The following is a 20,434-nucleotide window of genomic DNA, read 5'->3' on the forward strand; positions in this document are numbered from 1 at the left end:
GTGCTAAATTTACATACAGATGTGACTTCTAAAAACTGTCAAAACAATAGCTACACCACCTATTAGTGTTAGAAATCCATTAACAAACAGGACATCACAGTCAATTAGAGAAGACAGGACACTGTCCTCTGTCAAATTGTCAGATCAGTTTTATAGAAACATAAAAAAAACATCTGGCAATAATACCATCGTCAAATTTACATGAAGAATTGGAGCAAGCATGGTTGCATTATTTTAAAAGTTTCACACTTCTTTAGATTTCCAAACACACAAAGCTATGTCATTTCTGAGGATTTTGTAGCATATTTGCCCTTAATTATAAAATATTTTAAAAAGTGCATTTTTAAATTAGGATTTCATTTTGAACCAAATTGACACTCACGGTCAGGTTTCTAAAATTAACATCATTGTTATGCAGAGCAACTTGACAAGAAGAACTTCAACAGTGAAAAGAAGGTAGAATCACCTTTGAGGATATACTAAGTGGTAATTTGTGTAAAAATGAACAACAATTCTGTCATCTTTCTTCCTGCACTGCTTAAACAAAATAAAAATATCTCCCGACATGTCTGTTTCTTTGGAAACTGGCTTTTTATCTGTTGAACACCGAGGTCATTAACTTCAATACAGCTAAGTCTTTTTTCCTCCCAAGGCTCATATAAATGGTTCAATTCAAAAATTACATTAGACATCATTCTGCTCATTGACCTTCTTTCTCACTGGTTTAAAAGAGATTTGGGCCTTTTCACATGATTTGATAGGCATTTCAACTAACAGGTTCACATTGTTGTGGCTGGTCATTTGAAAAGATTCTGTGTATGTGGTCATACTTACTGTACATCACAGAGACTTGGGATGTAAATGAATATGAACACATTATTCAGATATGAACAGCAGTATTCATCGTGGAGCCCCTCCATACCTGGAAGCTGCCCAGTACAACCGCAGTCTGATCTGCTGGGCACTGAGTAGCTCCACCGGAGCAGTTTGGGTTAAGAACATGCTCACTTTTCCCATCCAGATTTAACCTGTCAGTCTGGGGATTGAACTGACAACCTCCCGGTCACACTCCTCGCCTCTCTAACCTTTAGGCCACCACTGTCCGTTTTCCCACATGTCAAAACTGTGTGCTTTCGGCTCTAATGACCAATGTAATCAAGGAAAACGATAACTGATATTTCAAACCAATATAATATGCTGTCAAAATAAAAATCTTAGCGTCAAAATTACACAATAAGACATATACACCATCACAGAACTTCCTATAAATGCTCTTAAGCATATGTTTAAATAAATGCTGCAAAAGAACACTTTTCAACATTATCTTAAAAAAAGAAAAGGGCCACTGCTCTTCCCAATCTGACCATATTATTACGTGGGGATACAGGTTACATAAGAAAAATAGCTGTTCACTTCCACTGTGTGTTTACATTTCAGTGCATTGTATAGCACATTTCAGCAACAAGGCAATTCAAAGTGCTTTACATAAAACAATAAAGAGCAGTTAGAAAAAAACAACTAAAATTGAATAACACAGGTATGAAATACGAGAATAAAAAGATACAATGCAGAGTAAGAAATGAAGAAAAGAAAGGCTGCATCAAAAAGAAAAGTCTCCAGCACTGATTTTTAAGAACTGAGAGTTGCAGCGGACCTACAGTTTTCTGGGAGTTTGTTCCAGATATGTGCTGCATAAAAACTGAACGCTGCTTCTCCATGTTTAGTTCGGATTCTGCGGACAGAAAGCAGACCTGTCCCAGACGACCTGAGAGGTCTGGGCATACTGTAGCAGCAGATCATGAATGTATTTTGGCCCTAAACCGTTCACTGCTTTATACACCAACAGAAGTATTTTTAAATCAATTCTTTGAGGGGCAGGAAGCCAGTGTAAAGATCTCAGAACTGGAGTGATGTGATCCACTTTCTTGGTCTAAGTGAGGACTCAAGCACCAGCATTCTAAACCAGCTGTCTAAATGATTTTTTTTAGGGAGACCTGTAACCATTACAGTAGTTTAGTCTACTAAAGATAAAAGCATGGACACATTTTCCAAATCCTGCTGAGACATACCGGTAAGTCATTTCACCCATGATATATTCTTAAGGTGATAGTAGGCTGACTTTGTAATTGTCTTAATGTGGCTGTTGAAATTCAGGTCTGAGTCCATGAATACATATTTATGGCTTTGTCCGTTTGTCCGTTTAACGTTGTCGATTGGGGCTGAGCGCTGACTTTTAATTGTTCCTCTTTGGCGCCAAAAACTACCACCTCAGTTTTGTCAGTGCTTTATGTTGTCATGGTAATTATTACATGTTTACAAGGCTGGACATTCAACAAATCAGTCACTGTGATTGAAGTAGTTTGTAAATAAATAATATGTCATTCATATAAATTCATGCATCACCTAATACAGGCCTGGCCTACAGGAAATAACAGTTTATGTTTAATCTATCTAATATTGTGTTGGTCATACTATACAATGATTTATTGTTTGTCTTTGTCGAATATAACAGCAGCTTTAAAAATAATCACATTTTAGATCGCAATCACAATATTGGTTAAAAAAATCGCAAGTAGATTATTTTCCAAAATCGTTCAGCCATAACTGGAAGGTATCAAAACCGTTGTTTAGTGACGAGAAAAGGTTTAGCGGTTGAAAAACAGTATCTGATGGATTAATAGCAGTATAAAATGACTGAAATTTCTAATGACTTCCAGTATAAATATAAACTGACCAGTATAAAAATACAAAAAATACATCCAAATACAGATATTTTAATGAAATAAACAGATACAGATAATAGCTTGGTGTTAGACCCCTACATAAATTCTTTGAGACGCTAATTAACATACTATGCTATACTATTGGTTGTCATTGGAGCAATGTCCTGAAGAGACAACTAAATTTCATATTAAAATATTCATAGGATCCACGAAAGCGTCTCAGTCTTTTATTTTATAATAAACCACTATAATGGAAAGTACTGTCTATATTTATCCCACACTAAGCCTACAGCATGCTAGTAAGATTTCCAAGATAGGGATACCAAAAACCCTCTGGGTTACTTTTGCTTGTTGATACAAGGGTAATGTGTGCTCTGCACAGTGGAGTCATTTTGGGCCGATAATATGAAGCACTGTAGCAGCAAATGATGAAAACAAGGCATAAAATCTTCCTCACGTTCCTCAGCAGATCCTGAACCGACTTCAGCAAAACACTCTGACTGATTTGATGTATTAGAGAGTAGAGAGTACCCTTCACATACTGTATATATAAATAAAATACTGTTCATAAATTCAAAACATTACATGCTGTATTACCTATATTGAGGTAGAGCGCTGTAGTCTTTATGAAGTCTTCATGAAGTCTCTGGGTCTTCGGATTAGATTACAGTTGGAAACAAAAATGTAAAGCAACACTAAGCCTAGAAAAAAAATAGGGTTCAGACCATAGATATAAAACATTTCATATCTATGGTTCAGACAAGAAAAGTGTAAAGTTGGTTAAGCTTTCATCCCACAGGGTAGTGCGCCTCACCTACTGCTGACTGTCAAGAAGCTTGGTTGGAGTTGTTGAGGCTCCCGCTATTGTGGCAAAGGTCAGTTAAAGCACCAGCACACCAGAAACATGTCTACCCGCCTGTTTTGTGACTGCACAGAGCCTAATAATGGCCCATTGGGTTAGCCTTGAAAATGAGGCTCTATTCTCCCTGCATTCTTTTTTCAACTTAAAAAGAGGCAACACATCTGTGGTACAGAAAGACTGTTCAGTCAAGCCTTGTTTTGGTGGTAATTAGTCCAATTAGCCTTCCCCATCTCACACAGTTTTAAACAAAGACGAGCAGCAGCTCTACTCAGCTTAACCAGCCCTGCAGTTTGATGTGTGGTAGCGCTGGAAAGCTGCAGAAGCCTCTAGTTACAGACAGACGCAGGCTACTTTAAACAGTTTGAGGGCATCCTTCCCTCACAGGATAAAACTGCACCCTGCCATGTCTTTTGAAATTGTCAGTGGATGTCCCTTTAGCAAGATTTTAGCACAGAAACACGTTTTCTTTTTTTTGTGCAGCAGGAGTCAGACTGCAGTGAGGATTTAAAATTCCACATCCGTAATTTCATGATTAGCAATGCTGAAAGGCATGTTCCATATTGGTCGTGTGCACTGTGTGATAACAGATTTCATGAGGAGGTGTAAATGAACCAGTTAGATGTAGTTGAACAGAGAACTACAAGGTAATTATTCTGAACATAAGAATAATGTATCATTCCTCAACAACAGCCTCTTTACAGAAGCAGTTTATCATCATGAATCAACCCCCGTCTTCTCTCAATTATCTCTCTGTTATAAACACAAATTATACAAATCACTCTACCTTCTAATGGCAAAGAGAGCATTTGAATTTTTCTGATATTTCCTCCTTGAGGCAGAGCGGCAGTAATAATTCACTAGTTTCTGCAGCAGACAACACGATTTGTGTAGTGGTTTCATTGAACCCCCATGTTTTGTGTCCCAAGAGGAAATTATACATTCAGATGTTTTTATTTTATTTCTATAGACTTAAGACTTGTAGAAGCAGTCTGAAACCAAGAATCTGGTCAGCTTTGTTTTTCTTTTTTTCTGTTAATTATTGAAAAATGTAGTGTTTCAAAGCCACTATGTGTAGACATGTAAGGTATCTATAGCACACTACAGCAAAAACACAAAGCAAGTGCTGCTCTGTGTCTGCTGGATGTATAAATAGTTTGCTAAGATGTTAGCCACATCAACTTCAAAAGGTAATATGTAAATATAGCTCCAAGTGGCCAAAAATCCGTTATTGCAGGTTTAAGTAAGTCATTTATGGTATCTTCAGTATGTATGAGGCTGTGGATGGGGAGCCAGCAGAAGTTCAGGGCCAAATGCTCTTGCAGTCCTTCATTGAGTCTCTTATAACCACACAGCTCACATAGTAAAGAGATTATTAAATGGATTTTACATCCCATGTAGTGGTTGCTGTGGTACCAAATGCCTTTTTTCTGCCTCATACTGTAAACGTGACTCATGTTCGCTGTTGGCTAACCGACACATGGGCTTTATTAACATCCCTCTACCTTCTCTCACATGGTTTATAATTGCAGAGTAAACCTCTCAGAGGAGCGCCACAGAAATCGAACCATAGCGACCTTCTGCCAGTGATCAAAGCCTACACACACACACACACACACACACACACACACACCCCAACCCAAGAGACCAAACGAGAGAGTGAAGAAGAGAGAGGGAGAGAGGGAGAGATGGACGGAGGGAGGGAATCCACACAAACCATCTCACGTCTCAGCAAGAACTTTCTGCTTTACATATGAAACACACCTTTCTCCCTTTAATTCCCATGAAATCGCACAGGAAGCGGTTATTGCAAAGGGGCAGGAAGTGATGTGGAACGGCTAGAGGGGCCATTACAGAGAATCCCTCATTACACCCTGGTCACAGCTTTGGAGTAGTACCCCTGTGAAAACCCACTCTCACCCCTGGGTGGATAAGTCAAACAGAGTAGATTGTCTCATCTTATTTCTTCTCTTTGTGCCTGGTCTCTAGACAGGTATGGCAGGGTTAAACTTGTCAACATATGCAGCTTTAGCTCACTGTAGAACTAACAGACAGGCTGGTTTAGATCTCTCTGAGCTGTAAGTGAGTAAAAGAATTGTCTGTTGTATCTTTATATTCCGGTCTTTGGTTGAAATGGCGAGGGATCCTCACAATACATCTTGGTCTGTAATCATTCAATCAATTATACAGTCCACCTGCTTTTATAGGGGTAGCTCATTTGCAGCAAAAGTGTCTTAACCACTGAAGAAGACTATAAAGCTTGATGTATAAAAAAGGAGACTTCCTTAAAGCTTAAGTACGTAACTTTTTGATATTAATGAACATCTGTTACATTCAAGCCATTGCCAAATGAGTTGATACAAAGCTAATCGAGCCTATCAGCTCCACAAAACGACCGCTGATTAGCTTACAACGCTAGTATACCTACGCTCTCCGTCTCTGCAAGATTGGGAATGATTGAGATTTCTCTTGGCACAGCTACCAGAAGACCAACAGGTTGCTCACGTCACATCTACGTCTTCAAGCTCAGTTGGAGGCTGCGCAGTAATGCTCAGCCATCTCCAGAAAAGTGCTTCTAATAAACTTCACTGGTCTCCGTCCAGAGCAACGGGATCTGTTGGTCCAGTTTATATACTGTCTATGGTCATACCATCGGAGATACTCATACTCATGTCAAAGAGGTTATAACAATAACGTCTTTGCTCATGTCCTCCTCCGGATGAATTGTAACTTTAATAGCTTTGGTGTTCTAGTGCCATCATCAGGTCACATTTTCAAGGTATCTTTGAGTGTGTCCATCCTCTCCGTGAGCCATATCTTCAGTGTTGGTCCCTCTTTCTTTTTCCAGAATAAGAGGATACACTTCTTTGCAGTGAGAATTCCATATGCCAAGAAGCGCTGTTGCACCAGTGTCAGTCTCTTTGCTTCATTGAATATCCCTAAGATTACTAAAACTGGATCTGGGACAATTTGAATATTTAACACCTTGGACATGAAACTAAAGATATCACTCCAGTAACCTTGTATTTTGCAACAGAGAACATAACTATGAAGTAAATCACCAACAACATTTTTCACACAGAGGACAGAGCTCAGGGAAGATCCTATGAAGTCTTTCTTCTGGAATAATGTAGCCTATGTAGGATTTTAAACTGTATTAGTGTGTCCAATGACGTGCGTTTATGGAGCACTTGTGGATATATGCTAAACTCTCGTCCCATAGGTCATTTTGTATGTTCGTACCCAACTCCTTTTCCCAATCCGCTTTAACAGTAGCAGTAGTTGGGCGGCTTATCTCTTGCAACTTATCATATAAACAGGATATATTGTGATCTGACCTCCCTAACTCACCTAGGCAGTTATCCAACTTATCTGGCCCTGCTTTCTCAAACTGAGGAAGATGTGTTCTTACATAATTTCTTACTTGAAAGAATCTGAATAAATGATGTTTTGGTAAACCGTTTTTTTGTTGTAGCTGATGAAAAGATGCAAATGATCCTTCTATATATAAATCCCCTACGTTACAAACACCGAGCTCTTTCCACATATCAAAGGCCGTGTCTAGACAAGAAGGAGGGAAGGAAGGGTTTGCTGCTATTGGCAACCAGAAAGAAATCGCTCTGAGTTTTAAGTTCTTTGATATCTGTTTCCAAGTCCTTATTGTGTCATGTATTACCGGGTTGTGCTTGTAACATGTTCTGTTAAGAGGAATCGGAGATAAAATTACAGCACCGATTGAGTATGGCAGACAGTCCTCTCGCTCAATCTCCAGCCCATTCGACAACAAAGCAGTTATCAATTAACACTGATGCAATGGAACGGATAGATGTAGCCCAATAATAATTTATAAAAAATGTGGAAGTGCAAGTCCTCCATGTTTCCACAACAATGTTAGTGAGTAAATCTACTGAAATGGCCACCACACCATAACAGAGGAGTGTGATGCGTAATGAGAATACAGAGGTTTAGTCACCTATGTTGTGGCTGTAAAATAACAATGCCCAGCTGTATGTCTTTGCTAAGCGCAAACCAGTACGGAAGTCATCAATAAATTGTTGGGGAGGGTCATCCCTTTTTTCCATATCATTTTGGAGGGTCATCCAAAACGTATTGCTGGTGAAGGAAGGATCAGGTCTATTGTGACTAAGGGTCCCAAAACTCCTCCGGTGGCCACTGAAATAAATAACGAACAGTCCCTTAGTGGTGTTTTTTTTTTTTAAGAATTCAAAACCGCCAAAGATTTCGACACAGAAAAAAAGTCTGAGTGTTTTTTCCTGTTGCTGGAATTCGGTGGTTGAGATGACTGCAGAGACGGATACATTTGCGAGATGGACATTATTTTCAGGAGTTATTACGCTGCGTTGAAGCGAGCTGTCCCGTCACTGTTCCCGTGGTCAGAGCCAGAACCAGAGACGGTACGGACAACATCGGTGTTCCACCAGGTAACGGTACGTCAGCGCGAACAGCCGGACAGTGTCCGAGCAACTGACCTGTTGAACTGACAGATAAACATGTTGGCAATTCATTTTTAGTCTTGCTACAGATAATATCATTACATTTTATCAGCAGTGGAAAGTAGGCTACCGTAACTATACCGTAGGCTACTTCAGTACAATTGTAAGGTACTTTTAATTGAGTACTTTCATGTTCTCCTACTATATACTTCTACTCCACCACAATTCAAAGTCAATGCCTATTGTACGTTTTACTTCACTATTTATGTTATAGCTAGTTACTTGCATATTACATTAATTATACAAAATATTATGAATAAACTATGATGTTTTAAAGTGGATAAAGATGAGACTTTATTGATCCCGTGGTGAAATTCACAAGCTAGTTGCCAAGACATACTTCTGCTGTTATTTTGGTGAAAGTAACTCAAAAGTATCGCAAAAGTAGTGTAAAGCATTACAATTCAGAGACAGTAATATTGTAATATAACTAATTACTCTCAATTGACAGTAACTAGTAATCTATAATGTATTACATTTTGGAAGTAACTTGCCCTACACTGGTAATATCCTATATTAGTAATATGATATTAAATATTGATGTGATGTAAGTTTTAATATGAGGTAGTTTAAGGAACAATCAAATATTTTTTTTGTTTAATTTGGTGGTCCTTTGCCTTATGATGATCACTGACTGGAGTTTATAGATTATCCAGTTTTTTTATTTACAGCTACATCATTGTTCCTCCATATTACAATACTGTGTCATTATGAAGATTAACCATCATGCCATGTGGATGTTAGTGCTGCTTCATGGATATTTAAGCAGCATATTGGTGCAAATGAATATTTAATTTTACTTTACGATCATCAATATTTGATAAGTCATCATTTGGCACAGTCTCTTGTGAAATATATCAGTTATCAGTGGTTCTTTCTTCATGAAGCAATCCACTTTTTAATCATTTCAACTAAAAAAAGCAATAAAAACAAAACAAAGAGGAACCAAATAGAAAATCTATTAAGACTTTAATTTTCTTAATGCTTTTAAATACATTTTGGACAGTGGTTGATATCTTTGGCATGAATAAGTTACATAATAAATAAAAGCAAACACATTTTATTTTCTCACATTTTCACAATAAGGCATTTATAGCAGCAGTGGCCAACAGAGTCTCAGTTACCTGAAACACCCGAATGTTTCCAGTTGATCAGGACAGTTTCAAATCCAGTTTAAAACAGTATTATTAAATCTGGGATTTTAATACCTGTGAAACTGTCTAAGGGGTGTTCCAAGAACCACCAGTGTTCGGAAATTAAATAAGAAACAAGGAAAACACTGGTGTCGGCCCCAAAGCATTGGAAGTCACAGGAGGTAGCATCTTACTCTCCTGCCAATCAGTTTTCTATTTTTTTTTATTCATGCAGCAGGCAATGTTTATTGATCGATATGATTATCTTAGCAATCCATACACATTCAACTGCATTTTTCATAGTCTCTGTAGTCAACATGGCATCATGACTTTGCGTAAAGCTGTACAAGAATTGGCTCAACATAAAGCTGTGTGTTGTTGAAGGTTTGCCTATGCACAGATGACTTCTTCCAATAATGTACCGAGGATGTCTTCTTAGTAGACAGCGGTTTATCATCAGAACAAGGAACCGGCCGGCAGCAACATTGAAACGTTTGTGTACAAAAAACATGACATGATGACCTCAGATCAGTCAGTTTATGTGCCCTTTACACAAATCATATGGCACTCAGCACATAACCTTTATTCTAACACAACACTTTGGAGACTGAGGAGGGGGCTAACCTGTTTCATTTTTCTTCAAAATAAAGTGGTCTTACAGAAGGATGTCCAGTTAATAAATAATAATAAATAATACAAATGTTCCAGATACTGTATAAATGAGCCAATCAGAGCTCTCCAAAATGATTGATGGGCCATGCAGCCAATTAAGGGCGGAATATAAATTCATGTAGACTACATTAGTTACATTTATCTGCTCGACAGAGGTTAATGGCAGCTAACCTCTGTCAGATTAGATAGATATATGTCATTATGTTAAGTTGGGTTGAGAATGGACCTAACTTACTAAAAGTGTATTATGCAAAACAAATAATGTGCCCATTTCTGCATGACCAGTAAATAATGTAGATTATAAAAGAAAGATATCTGTCACCATTAAGAAAATGTGCAGTATTTACTGTATCAGCTTCAACTGACAAGCTCACCGCTGCCCATCTTTCATATTCTCCAAACATTATTTTGTGCTAATTCTATAGTGCATTTTCTCTTAATATAAATGGTCGTTTCATACATTGAAATGTACAGCAAAGATTTAATGATGTTAAATAATACATGTGTGGAATTAATGTATACTAAGTGCACAGGTGTGGCCTTGGTGTTGGGTTATAAATTGTGCTAAATCTGGCCTTGCTAGTAGCAGGGTAAGCAGAGTGCAGCGGGCCAGACACTGTTGGGGGTTAATCAGGGAACAAAATGACCACCTGTTTTTGCAAAGCGATGAGGGAACTCTTACTTCTGATTGGAGCATTTGAATTGGGACTATTTTTGGGGTGGTTGCCTGATTGCTCTCCTGGAGATCGGTGACTTGAACAAGGTAATGTGGCTGTTCTGATGATTACACTGGATAACTACACTGGAGTTACTGCCTGCTGGCAATAAGTCTACAATGAAATGTCTGGTCTGAAATGTGGACACAGAAATGCACAGATTTTTTTTCTGTGTCTTTCACACATATCCTCTCACAGTTCAATCATACCACACACACACACAACAGGAACACAAAATTGTAAGCAAACAAATGACTACAAGTGCATTTAGTATTAGGTGCTAATAATACATGGAAGCAGTTGGGTGTTGACACGTACAAAACAGAAGCAGCTTTGTGTGCTCAGTCACGCACAGTCAGACATATTGAACACACACATACAGTACTTAACACACAAGCTTTCGCACACATTTGCACATACACGCGAGCACGCACACACACACTGCTTGTTTGCAGCTTCTGCCAGCTTTCTCCCTCTGCATGCCGACTGTGTGTCTGGCACCGAGGTTAAGGTCTGGAGCCACACACAAGCTGTGTGTTCTGCCTGGCTTTTACACACTCTAAATGGGCTTTATGAATGGCTAGGACTCAATGACTGAGTCAACACCAGGGGCCACACTCAACCCAATCCGACAACGGGTTTTGGAGATAAGTCAGAAACAACATTCTCCCAGTGCAGCCAGGAAGCATGTTTAAATTAATATGCCACCAGGTTTTCTGTTTTGCACTGCAAACATTGTGCTGTGGAGTGTGTCAATCCACAGATGTGTTGTTTGTTTGCCATTTCTGGCTGAGCCCAAGTGCTTTTAAATAGTGCTCTGCAGTGTATATGTGTGTGCATGTGTTTGTGCTCTTGTTGCCCCATCAAAGCCATGTTTAATCTGTTCGCTGAAATGAATCCAGCTCTCGACATTGCGTGGAGCCAGTGACTCTGACAGCCTTTCAATGATGGGTGGAACTGATGGAGGCTTTTCACAATCTTGTGCCCTCAGTGGGATGCATGTTTGCCCCATTCATGATCATCAAAAACACTCACCTACTGTACATACAAACAGATATGCCCACCCAAATCCTCACCACTGTTCTACCATTAGATCCAACACTCGACTGACATTCAGATCTGAATCCAGACTGAAGTCTGACTCAACAAAAGGAGCTGTCGGCGGAGTAAGAGGGCGGAGGCCGGACGTCAGTGTTTCAAGCCAATCAGCAGCATCAAACGATGTTGGAGCCCGTCGTTTCCGTGACCTCCCAGTGGACGGCAGAGGGGAGGTACAGATGGGGGGTGGGAGAGGTGCTGGGATCACCTGGCTGGGGTTTATTACAGCAGGAGATGGAGGGAGCTCCAGCAGGAGAGAGGAGCAAAGAGGTGAGGGCAGGAAACTGTCATCCTTATGCTGCTGGGAGGCCTGGGACTGATCGGCTTGAGGAGGAAGAGGCGAAGAGCCAGGGACTGAGTGGGCAGGGGATTCATGATCACAGACATTGACAGAGCCTGAAAGAGAGGTAGTAAAAAGGATTAGATGGTGAAAAAAAGTAAAATGCCATTTAAAATGTATTCTTTATTAATTATGGGATTCTTACCAACACAAGTTATGGGCTCATCCAGAATGTCATCTATGGACTGCCGAGGGTCCATCTGTGGCCAAAAGAAACTTAAAAATTTAAATCCCACTGTGCAAAAGAAACTCTTGGTGATCTCTTCCTGTTCATCTACAGATTCTAACCTGTGCTTTCTGAATAGCCTCCTGCAGCTCTTCCTCCAAGCTGCGAACACCGGGCAAGGTCCGAATTGGACTGGCTGTAATCTGCACTGGCAGCTCAAAATCCTGGCCAATGACATCACACGGTTGGCAGCAAAACACCTGATTAGAATGCAGCGGTAAATTAGTTGGCAGGTGGGAGAAGAGAGTATGCTTACATTTGACCAGTTTTCTAGATTGAAGGCTGTGTAGCGTGCCCTTGAGAAGCGGTTGTCCAAGATATGTGTGCATTGATTTGTGTGTTTTACCTGTGTAAACAACACCTCTGTCTGTCCGTCTGTTTCTGGCTTCCCTATGGAGCATCCAGGATCCTGTTGCAGGAAAGGATGAAGGGATCCTCCACAAGACTGGAGGAATAATAATAACGAAAACATGAATGATTGTAGTTCTGCATGGCAGTCATCCTGTTTTTCTCCAATTCATCATAGACCAAATATCCAAGCCTGTCTTTGCTCACCTCGTCTCCGGTGTTAGTGGAGCGGTCCCTGGGCCTGCTCCGTAACCTCTCTCTCATCTCCAGCTCCACACTCAGCTCCTGCTGCTGTTGCTGCTGCTGCTCGTTGTCAGTTCTCCATGGAGTCCCACACTGCAGGGGCGAGGAGGACGACATGGGTAGACTGGGACTTGGAGTTCCTGAGGCGGTGCTGGCAGGAGTCAAGAAGACAGCGTTGGAAAGACAATGTTCACCTGCCAAACTGACTGATGCAGCACTCGAGAAACCATTCGGCACATTGTTCAGATTTCCATTTTGAACTCCATTTTGAGTGTCACTGAGAGTGCCATTAGGAACTCCCCTGTCCTGGACGTACATCTGTTGGTTCGGGCTGCTGCTGGGGGAGTCTTGTCCAGAGCTGGAGCTTGAGCCGGGGCTCTGGCTGGGTGGCAGTGGGGGGCAGGTGGTGAGGGGCTCTAAGCTGGTACTCAGCTGGCAGAGGGGAGCAGGGGTGAGGCAAGAGTGGGGAAGCTGAAACAGGCGGAGACGCTGCAACAGAGCAGGCTTGGTGCCGGAGACAGGGAGGCCGCGCTTACGCAGCTGCTGCCGCAACTCTGACACCTGAAGAAGGAAAGAGGTGAAAGTGGAGGGGCAAAAGACATTTACGAGTTTGTCTTCACCATGAATTGTAAATGAAAGTTATCATTCTTTCAGTGCTTTCATGCTTTTCTTACTGTTAGATCAACGAGATTTGCGGGGAGAAGCTCAGGCTTGGACACAGGGTTTGTGTCTGTAGGGGTGTGGTTTGTTGTAGCAGGAACAGGTTGGGGATTCAGAGGCATGGCTCCAGAGGACTTCACAAGATCACTGTGATCTCCACTGGAGGAATGACAGCAGCATTAACTCACCCAAACTATCTGATGACTAATATCTCATTGATAAAGAGATCTGCCTAGTTGATTACCTGACACTGCATGAATCAATAGCAATTTGTTTGCATACCTGGATCCAACAGGGAGCTGTTGTTGTGGCTGTAGCTGTTGCTGTGTTTGTTGCTGTTGCTGCTGCTGCTGGTTGTGTAGGATTTGCAGCTGGAGGAAGACCTGCTGCTGCTTCAGGAGATGGGAGTAGGCTGGGTCTAAAGACTGGGTAGGAGTAGGGCTCTTCTGTTTGGCTCCTCCTGGAAATAACCAATTGTTTAGGCTAAATTCTAATAACTCGCCACAAGAGCAAGCCTTGATTGGACAAATGAAAGGAACTGTAGGATTGTAAATGATTATATCGGTACCTCCAGTCCCAGACCCTCCTCTCTGGTCTGGAGGAATGTACTGGTGATATTTAAGTTTCCTCATTTTGGGTTTGGTGTCCCGCGGTTTCCGTGGGCGGGGGAGATGGTTGAAGTTGAGTGAGGGGGGCAGTGAGGAAGAGCAGGTGGGGCTGGGAGGCCGAGCTGTCTGTAAAGACACACATTACCCACATTTCAACTGTAACCATCTGTGGTGTGGTTAAAGTGAGTAATTTCAAGAGTAGCGTATAAAATATCACAGAGAAAATGTCAAGTTGTTCACATTGTTTCAATGGTATTTACCCCATGTCAAGGTTAAACTCTGACATGAAATGTATAAATACCTCACAAATCTCCAGATGACAGTATGTGCTGATTCTGACATACAGCCATGCTGCTTGTGTGTGAATGTGTTAACCTAACAGGGCAAATACTGAGCTCCCCCAGAAGTGCAAATTGACAGTAATGAATGCAGAGCAGCTTACAGCAGAGCATTGTGTTTGACAAAACAGACGAATGACCATCCTGTTAGGTTAAAGACCTCTACAATGCTCTTTTATCTGTTATGCTGTATACATGCTGTGAATACCAGTCCCCACACATACACACACTCACACTCATACTCACACACACACACACACGCATGCACGCACACACACACACACACACACACACAAAACACAATCTAAATGTTGTTTTTCTGGATTAATTTACTTCATATGACCACATTTATTTGCTTGAATTCTTGACATTATAATTTTGTTTTAAGGAGTCATGAAAATATTCAAAACAAAAAAAGACCCTTATGAAATTTAAATGAGCCACAAAATGAAATCCAAAGTGACAGCATTAGCATGCAATAACCCCACACTACCTTTGGCAGCAGGGGTGTGGTCTGAGAGGTCAAATACATCCCATTTGGTCTCCCAGTTGTTGCTATGGAGTTTGATTCACTCAGTGTAGGTTGTCTGATGCCCTCGGTTGCCGGGAGCAACGCCAAACCAGACTGAAGGCAGAATATCAGATCATCAGTGTTGACATATGAGGTTATTTATAAACTCATGAATCTGTTTATCAGAGGTTATTTGTGGGAATTACTTCCTTGTTGCTTCCAACACACATCAGTGTTGTTTCCTCACCTGAGCATGACCAGGGCTGTGGTTAATGGGCGGGCCCACAGCTGAGAAGTCACTCAGTAACTGATCACCTGAGAGCCCTGGCAATGAAGAAAAGGCTGGTGATTGGTGAACACCATGTTGATCAGTGGGTGAGGAGGAGGAGCAGGAGGAAATGTCATCTTCGAAGACATCAGTGGACAGAGGGAAAGAGGCAGAGCCTGAGGAAATGAAAAGTGAAAGGAGTAAGGTCGAAAGAGGAGGAGTGGAGATTGGGTGGGGGGAAAAAAACGGTGTGTGACTCTGTCTGTGTGTGCCGGTGCATGCGGATGCGTGTTGACTCACGGTTCTCCAGGGGCAGTGTGTGTTCGTGCTGTTGCTCCACAGGCCCAGGCGGACGTTGGATCCTCTCAGTGAGGTCCTGCGTCTGGCGAGCCTTCTTCTGCCTCTGGGCCCCGCACACAGTCCTCTCTGCGGTGTGTGGGGGAGGGAGAAGGATGGAGGAATGGTGCAGATAAGTGGAGAGATGGGAGGACAGATGGGAGATCAGCAGAGAGAGAGAGAGAGAGAGAAGCAACAGGATTTCAGAACATATGTGATGTGAGCATGCACAACAGTGTTGCCACAGGCAGTCAGTCCCAATTTAAACCAGCAGAGGCATCAAAAAATAGTAAACACTTCTGTCCATAGGGAGATGTATTCCCTTGGATATGAACACACACACACACAAATACATTCACACAACAGTTTTGAAAGGGCATAAAGGGAAATCAGATAGTTTGAAAAGCCTGATATAATAATAGTCTTTTTCAAATTAACAGGAAGGTTAAAGGGTGTGGAGAGGAGGAGGAGAGAGAAAGAGATAAAGAGAGAAAGATGTCAGTAAACGATGGCTCTGATCCCTGGATGGGTGGGTTTATCATGCGCTGTTAATCACTGATATGTTTGCAGGCTGCTTAAAATGCAGAGTTACAGTGTGCAACAAGGTCACATATCTATTTAACTGACAGCTGATGAAACACCAAGCCCATTGCCAGATTTACACACTTCATTTCCTCGCACTGTACAACAGGAAGCGGAGAGCAGAACAGATTTGATAAAATACAGACAGAGGGAGCGAGAGAGAGAGGCAGGGAAATATGTCACTATGCACTTTGCTGGGAGCACACAGGGTAAAGCAGGACGGAGACAGCAACATTACTGTAGGCAGGGCATCACCTTGTGCAGTTTCAGTATTCAGACCACTAGGGGGCAACTTCTGAGCGGCACCGTCGTCAGTTAGACGCTGCATCAGGAAACAGCAGGTCAAACCAACAGACAGGGCCCACAGATTACAATGCAGTTCATTCAGGGGGAAGTTAAATACAACTTCAATGCCAATGTAATAAAATATTAATTTACACCAGTGTTTCTCCCAGAACATTTGAATGGTCTTTTAAGGAACTCTTGGATCCTGTGCTACAAAGTGTCACCACTGAAACCAATTCAAATGAATTCTTTTTAGGTGAGGTGAATCTCCACACAGAAGACCATTTAACCCATTCAGTGATGGGGGAAACTCTGATAAATCATTTCTCAAAAGTAATGTTAATTCATTTATTATGAACTTACAAATTCTATTCTTATCCTGTTCTGTCAAATAAAATCAACTTAACAAATTAATATGAATAAAAAAACATATGTGGGGGGGAAAATGGCTCTCTCATCATCAAAATCAGTATTTGATTTATTAGTGTGGAAATGTCATGCTGTTGGATATTATTGAGAAACTGGATGCTACTCACCAGAGCTTCACTCTGGTCTTTTTTAGGGGGACAAGTAGATTTCAACCCTATGGAAACAGATAGTATATGGTTATATGAATATATGACAATGCAGCAGATTTAGAGGACGCTTAGTAGAGGAGCAACTCAGGTGAACCAGCACTTTCCAGCACTTTAGCCCTAAACTCATCCCTCCAAGTTACAGCATGGAGCATTGTTTGTGTTGGCAGGCATCAGAACGTACAGCACTTCTTGTGCAACCTGCTTCAGCCTCAAACAACAAGGAGGAAACTGAAGGAAGGTGCACCGCCTGTCTACACACTCTACACTAGTCTGTATCACGTTTGCTGCACAGATCTGGATGAATCTATGTGTATTTTATGTTTATAGCACAAGTTATTTGCACCTTTATCTTCAGATAATGCCTGATATTTATAGCTTATTGTAACTTTTGCATGTATGTTACCTCTATGCATTTACACTTGTATCCAAATTGGCAAAATCTTTGCATGTTATATTTCAAAACTCACTACAAGAAAAGATTAAAGCTGTCTTTTACATGTCTGGTATTTGTGTGTGCTTATGAAGACTTATTAATCTGAATACAATGCACATCTTGCATATCATGTATATTTTTGGTTATCATCCTAATTGATCCCACTGATTCATAATGAACATGTTGCATCATGTTCTTGAATGAAATGTTATTCGAATTCGAATTGTATCCCTGTTTTTAACATTGTTGGTTAATGCAGTATAATATGACAACATGAATCTCTAGGCTCTTGCACAATCAGAGGTTTTAAAGCATAATAATTAAACACAACATTTAGACTCCAAAAGTGAAATCAAAGTAAAGTAAAAGCTGCTCAATATAGTAAAACCTACAAAGACATTTACTAATCAATAGGCAATCATGAGTCGGTGCAAAGAGGTGACCTGAACATCATTAATATGAAATCCAACCTGCGGTCATAGTGTACAGAGATCAATTACAGTGTAAATGACACACATAGACTAACCACAGTCTGCATTGATTTCACTCTGCCTTCGGTTCTGAATCCTCAACTGCAGGACTGAAAGACAAGAACAGAGATTGAGCTGGCTGCTTGCAAAAAAGGATGAAATATTACAAGTTACACTGATGGAACAGTAAGTTCGTTTGACTTAAAGGACAAAATTATGAGGGGAAAATAAATGACACAGACATGGAAAGGTAACAGTTGAGCAATGCAAGATCGCCGTTAAATGATATGGCCTTGCAACTTATATTACCCCATGACTTTGCAACACTTGTAGATTATATATCTCCTTGCATGCCTGTACACATCTATCTACACGGCATACATACGCACATTAGCATTCAGTACACACACAAACAGGTGAAGCAGGGTAGAGCATGACACATTTTGTTGAGTTTTGAGACCTGAGGGGAGGGGAGGACTGTGCAGTGGGGGTTGAGGGCAGTGACTATTTATCTCTCAGTATGTCTATTTCTGTTGGTCCCATCCCCCCTTCAGCTGTCCCGCTCTCTCCACAAGCCTCTCATACATCCCCTCCTCCTCACGTCATCCTCATTTGTGCTGCTAACTACTGTACTCGTCCTGCCTCTCCGGCGACTCAAAACAAAAGTTTAACGTTGTAAAAATCTGGATTTAAAGCAGATTAACGCGTTGTGCTCTGTCGTCTTAACAGTTTAACAAAGCAGTGGTTATCACAGTTTCTTTTTGTTTTCAGTGTGTATGTGTGTCTACCGTTGTTGTTTTGTATTTTAACTGGAGGTCCAATACAAGTTTTGAACTCCATTTTAAATCACATCACTTAACATACATTACATAACATAGTGGTTCCCAAGCAGTCCTCAGTACAGGATTAACAGGACATGACAAAATAAGAAAGAATGTTTTCTAAGAATTACTAAGAAATATGAAGTTGTAACTTTTTTCGAAATGTTTCATGTTTTGCAAATGTCTTCTTCTCTTCAGGCTTCTTGAAATAATTCCAATTAAACAATCTTGTGAACTTCTCACAACTCAAAGATTTAATGAGAGGTTGCAAGTAGATATTTGTTTTTTTTAGGTTTGGGAGCAATCGTTTATTATAAGGATTGCAACATTTTCTACATTGAGTATTAACATCTAGCATACAGTGACATGAACATTTTGCATTGGACACAATTCATGTCAAAGGTCAACAACAGATACAGTTGTTAACAATTAAACAATGAATAAGAACTCAAACAAACTGTATCATATCATACAATGACTGACAATAGCCACACAAAGGCTCAACATCAGTTTGATGCTCTGGCAGACATTAAAGACTTGCAGAGACTCTGCTATGTACATAGGCTACATGATGTCAAACAGAGCAGCTGCCCTAAGGAATCACGTTTTCCAGCAGGTGTTTATACACCTAGGGGACTGTGTCTGTGTCATTTCTCCGCCTTTCTATTTTACCAGCCGTTAACGACAGCTGCCTGGGAACACAACAGCAGCCGCTACAATTTAGGGAATCTTGAATTATGCAGTTATTGGAAGGTTGTTAGTGCTGTTTGTCACAGAATGCTGGTTGTCTCCTGAAAGTTGTAATCAGTAGAGTAATACATTGGATTAGGAAAACTCAGTAATATAATTTAGAATCAATTTCAGCTATTCTTTTACTATTCTTCTTCAGAATCTCTACAGACTGGGATAGGATATCATCATCAATAACTCAGGATCTTTTTTCCAAACCTTAACTTTCATTGTTGGTTATTTAGACATGAATATTTCATGTTATAGATATTTAAAAGGGGCTTTAAAGAAAAAGGACTTTCCTGGTAAAGTCTGTTTTTCCATCAACAAACCAACGCACGTGGTGGGTAAAGTGTCCCACAATAACACACATAGATCTTTGGCCTCAGGCTCAGCTGTCTTCACGTCTCTTTAAGACATCTGTCTGTGTGTCACACAATTATTAAATCCATTGGCCATCAATCAATACCTTCACTGTATTGACCACATGATACTGTAGACAAGACGACTGGCCAATCAATAACCCTCCCGAACACCTCACCTTTACACATTGATGCTAATGTTGCCAATTATGGCTAAGATGTAAAGCCGTTGTGGTGAAAATAAATCTTTCTCTCCTTTAATTGGCGTGAGTTGAGAATGTAGGATTCTCACCTGAGCGGAACTTGTTCCGGATGAGAAGCGACCTCTCGGAGGCCAGTAGTGTCATGGTGGAGGGGAGGATGGGTCAGAGTAGCGGGAGAGAGAGGAAATACCTGGTGTCACTCTACCAGGAGGAATGGACCCCTCTCCTTCTGTCTCTCACTGTTGCAGAGGAGCAGACGAAGCAGGGGAGTGAGAGAGACAGATGCTTGTTAATCCACTGATAGACACAAACCGATATTGATAGAGGCACACAAAGCACAGCGGAGATAGATGGAGGGGGAAATAGAGACGCAAAGCC

At 40.9% G+C, this 20,434-nt stretch overlaps 1 protein-coding gene across 2 annotated transcripts; it reads right to left on the bottom strand.

Annotated features, from left to right (window-relative positions):
* Nucleotides 1-9,060: 9,060 nt before the first annotated feature.
* Nucleotides 9,061-20,434, bottom strand: LOC144519546 (uncharacterized). 2 transcript variants are annotated; one of them, XM_078252757.1, is made up of 15 exons: nt 20,146-20,434; nt 17,998-18,051; nt 16,997-17,043; nt 16,431-16,497; nt 15,558-15,683; nt 15,237-15,313; nt 14,972-15,103; nt 14,101-14,266; nt 13,815-13,992; nt 13,547-13,691; nt 12,837-13,433; nt 12,628-12,726; nt 12,344-12,481; nt 12,201-12,255; nt 9,061-12,111 (listed from the first exon to the last, which is right to left on the bottom strand). In XM_078252757.1, the coding sequence occupies exons 1-15, from the start codon at nt 20,198-20,200 to the stop codon at nt 11,690-11,692; spliced, it is 2,358 nt and encodes a 785-aa protein (XP_078108883.1). In that variant the 5' UTR covers nt 20,201-20,434; the 3' UTR covers nt 9,061-11,689. The 2 variants fall into 2 exon arrangements, with proteins under 2 accessions (XP_078108883.1, XP_078108882.1); XM_078252756.1 differs by having other exon boundaries at nt 15,237-15,433.

The sequence above is a fragment of the Sander vitreus genome, chromosome 6 (assembly GCF_031162955.1).
Source record: "Sander vitreus isolate 19-12246 chromosome 6, sanVit1, whole genome shotgun sequence".
Lineage (NCBI taxonomy): Eukaryota > Metazoa > Chordata > Actinopteri > Perciformes > Percidae > Sander > Sander vitreus.

Coding starts and splice junctions, on each gene's coding strand:
- LOC144519546 (XM_078252756.1), bottom strand. CDS start 20,200: ATGACACTACTGGCCTCCGAGAGGTCGCTTCTCATCCGGAACAAGTTC. Junction 17,044..17,997: donor TGAAATCAATGCAGACTGTG/GTTAGTCTATGT, acceptor CTGTTTCCATAG/GGTTGAAATCTACTTGTCCC. Junction 15,434..15,557: donor CACACTGCCCCTGGAGAACC/GTGAGTCAACAC, acceptor TCATTTCCTCAG/GCTCTGCCTCTTTCCCTCTG.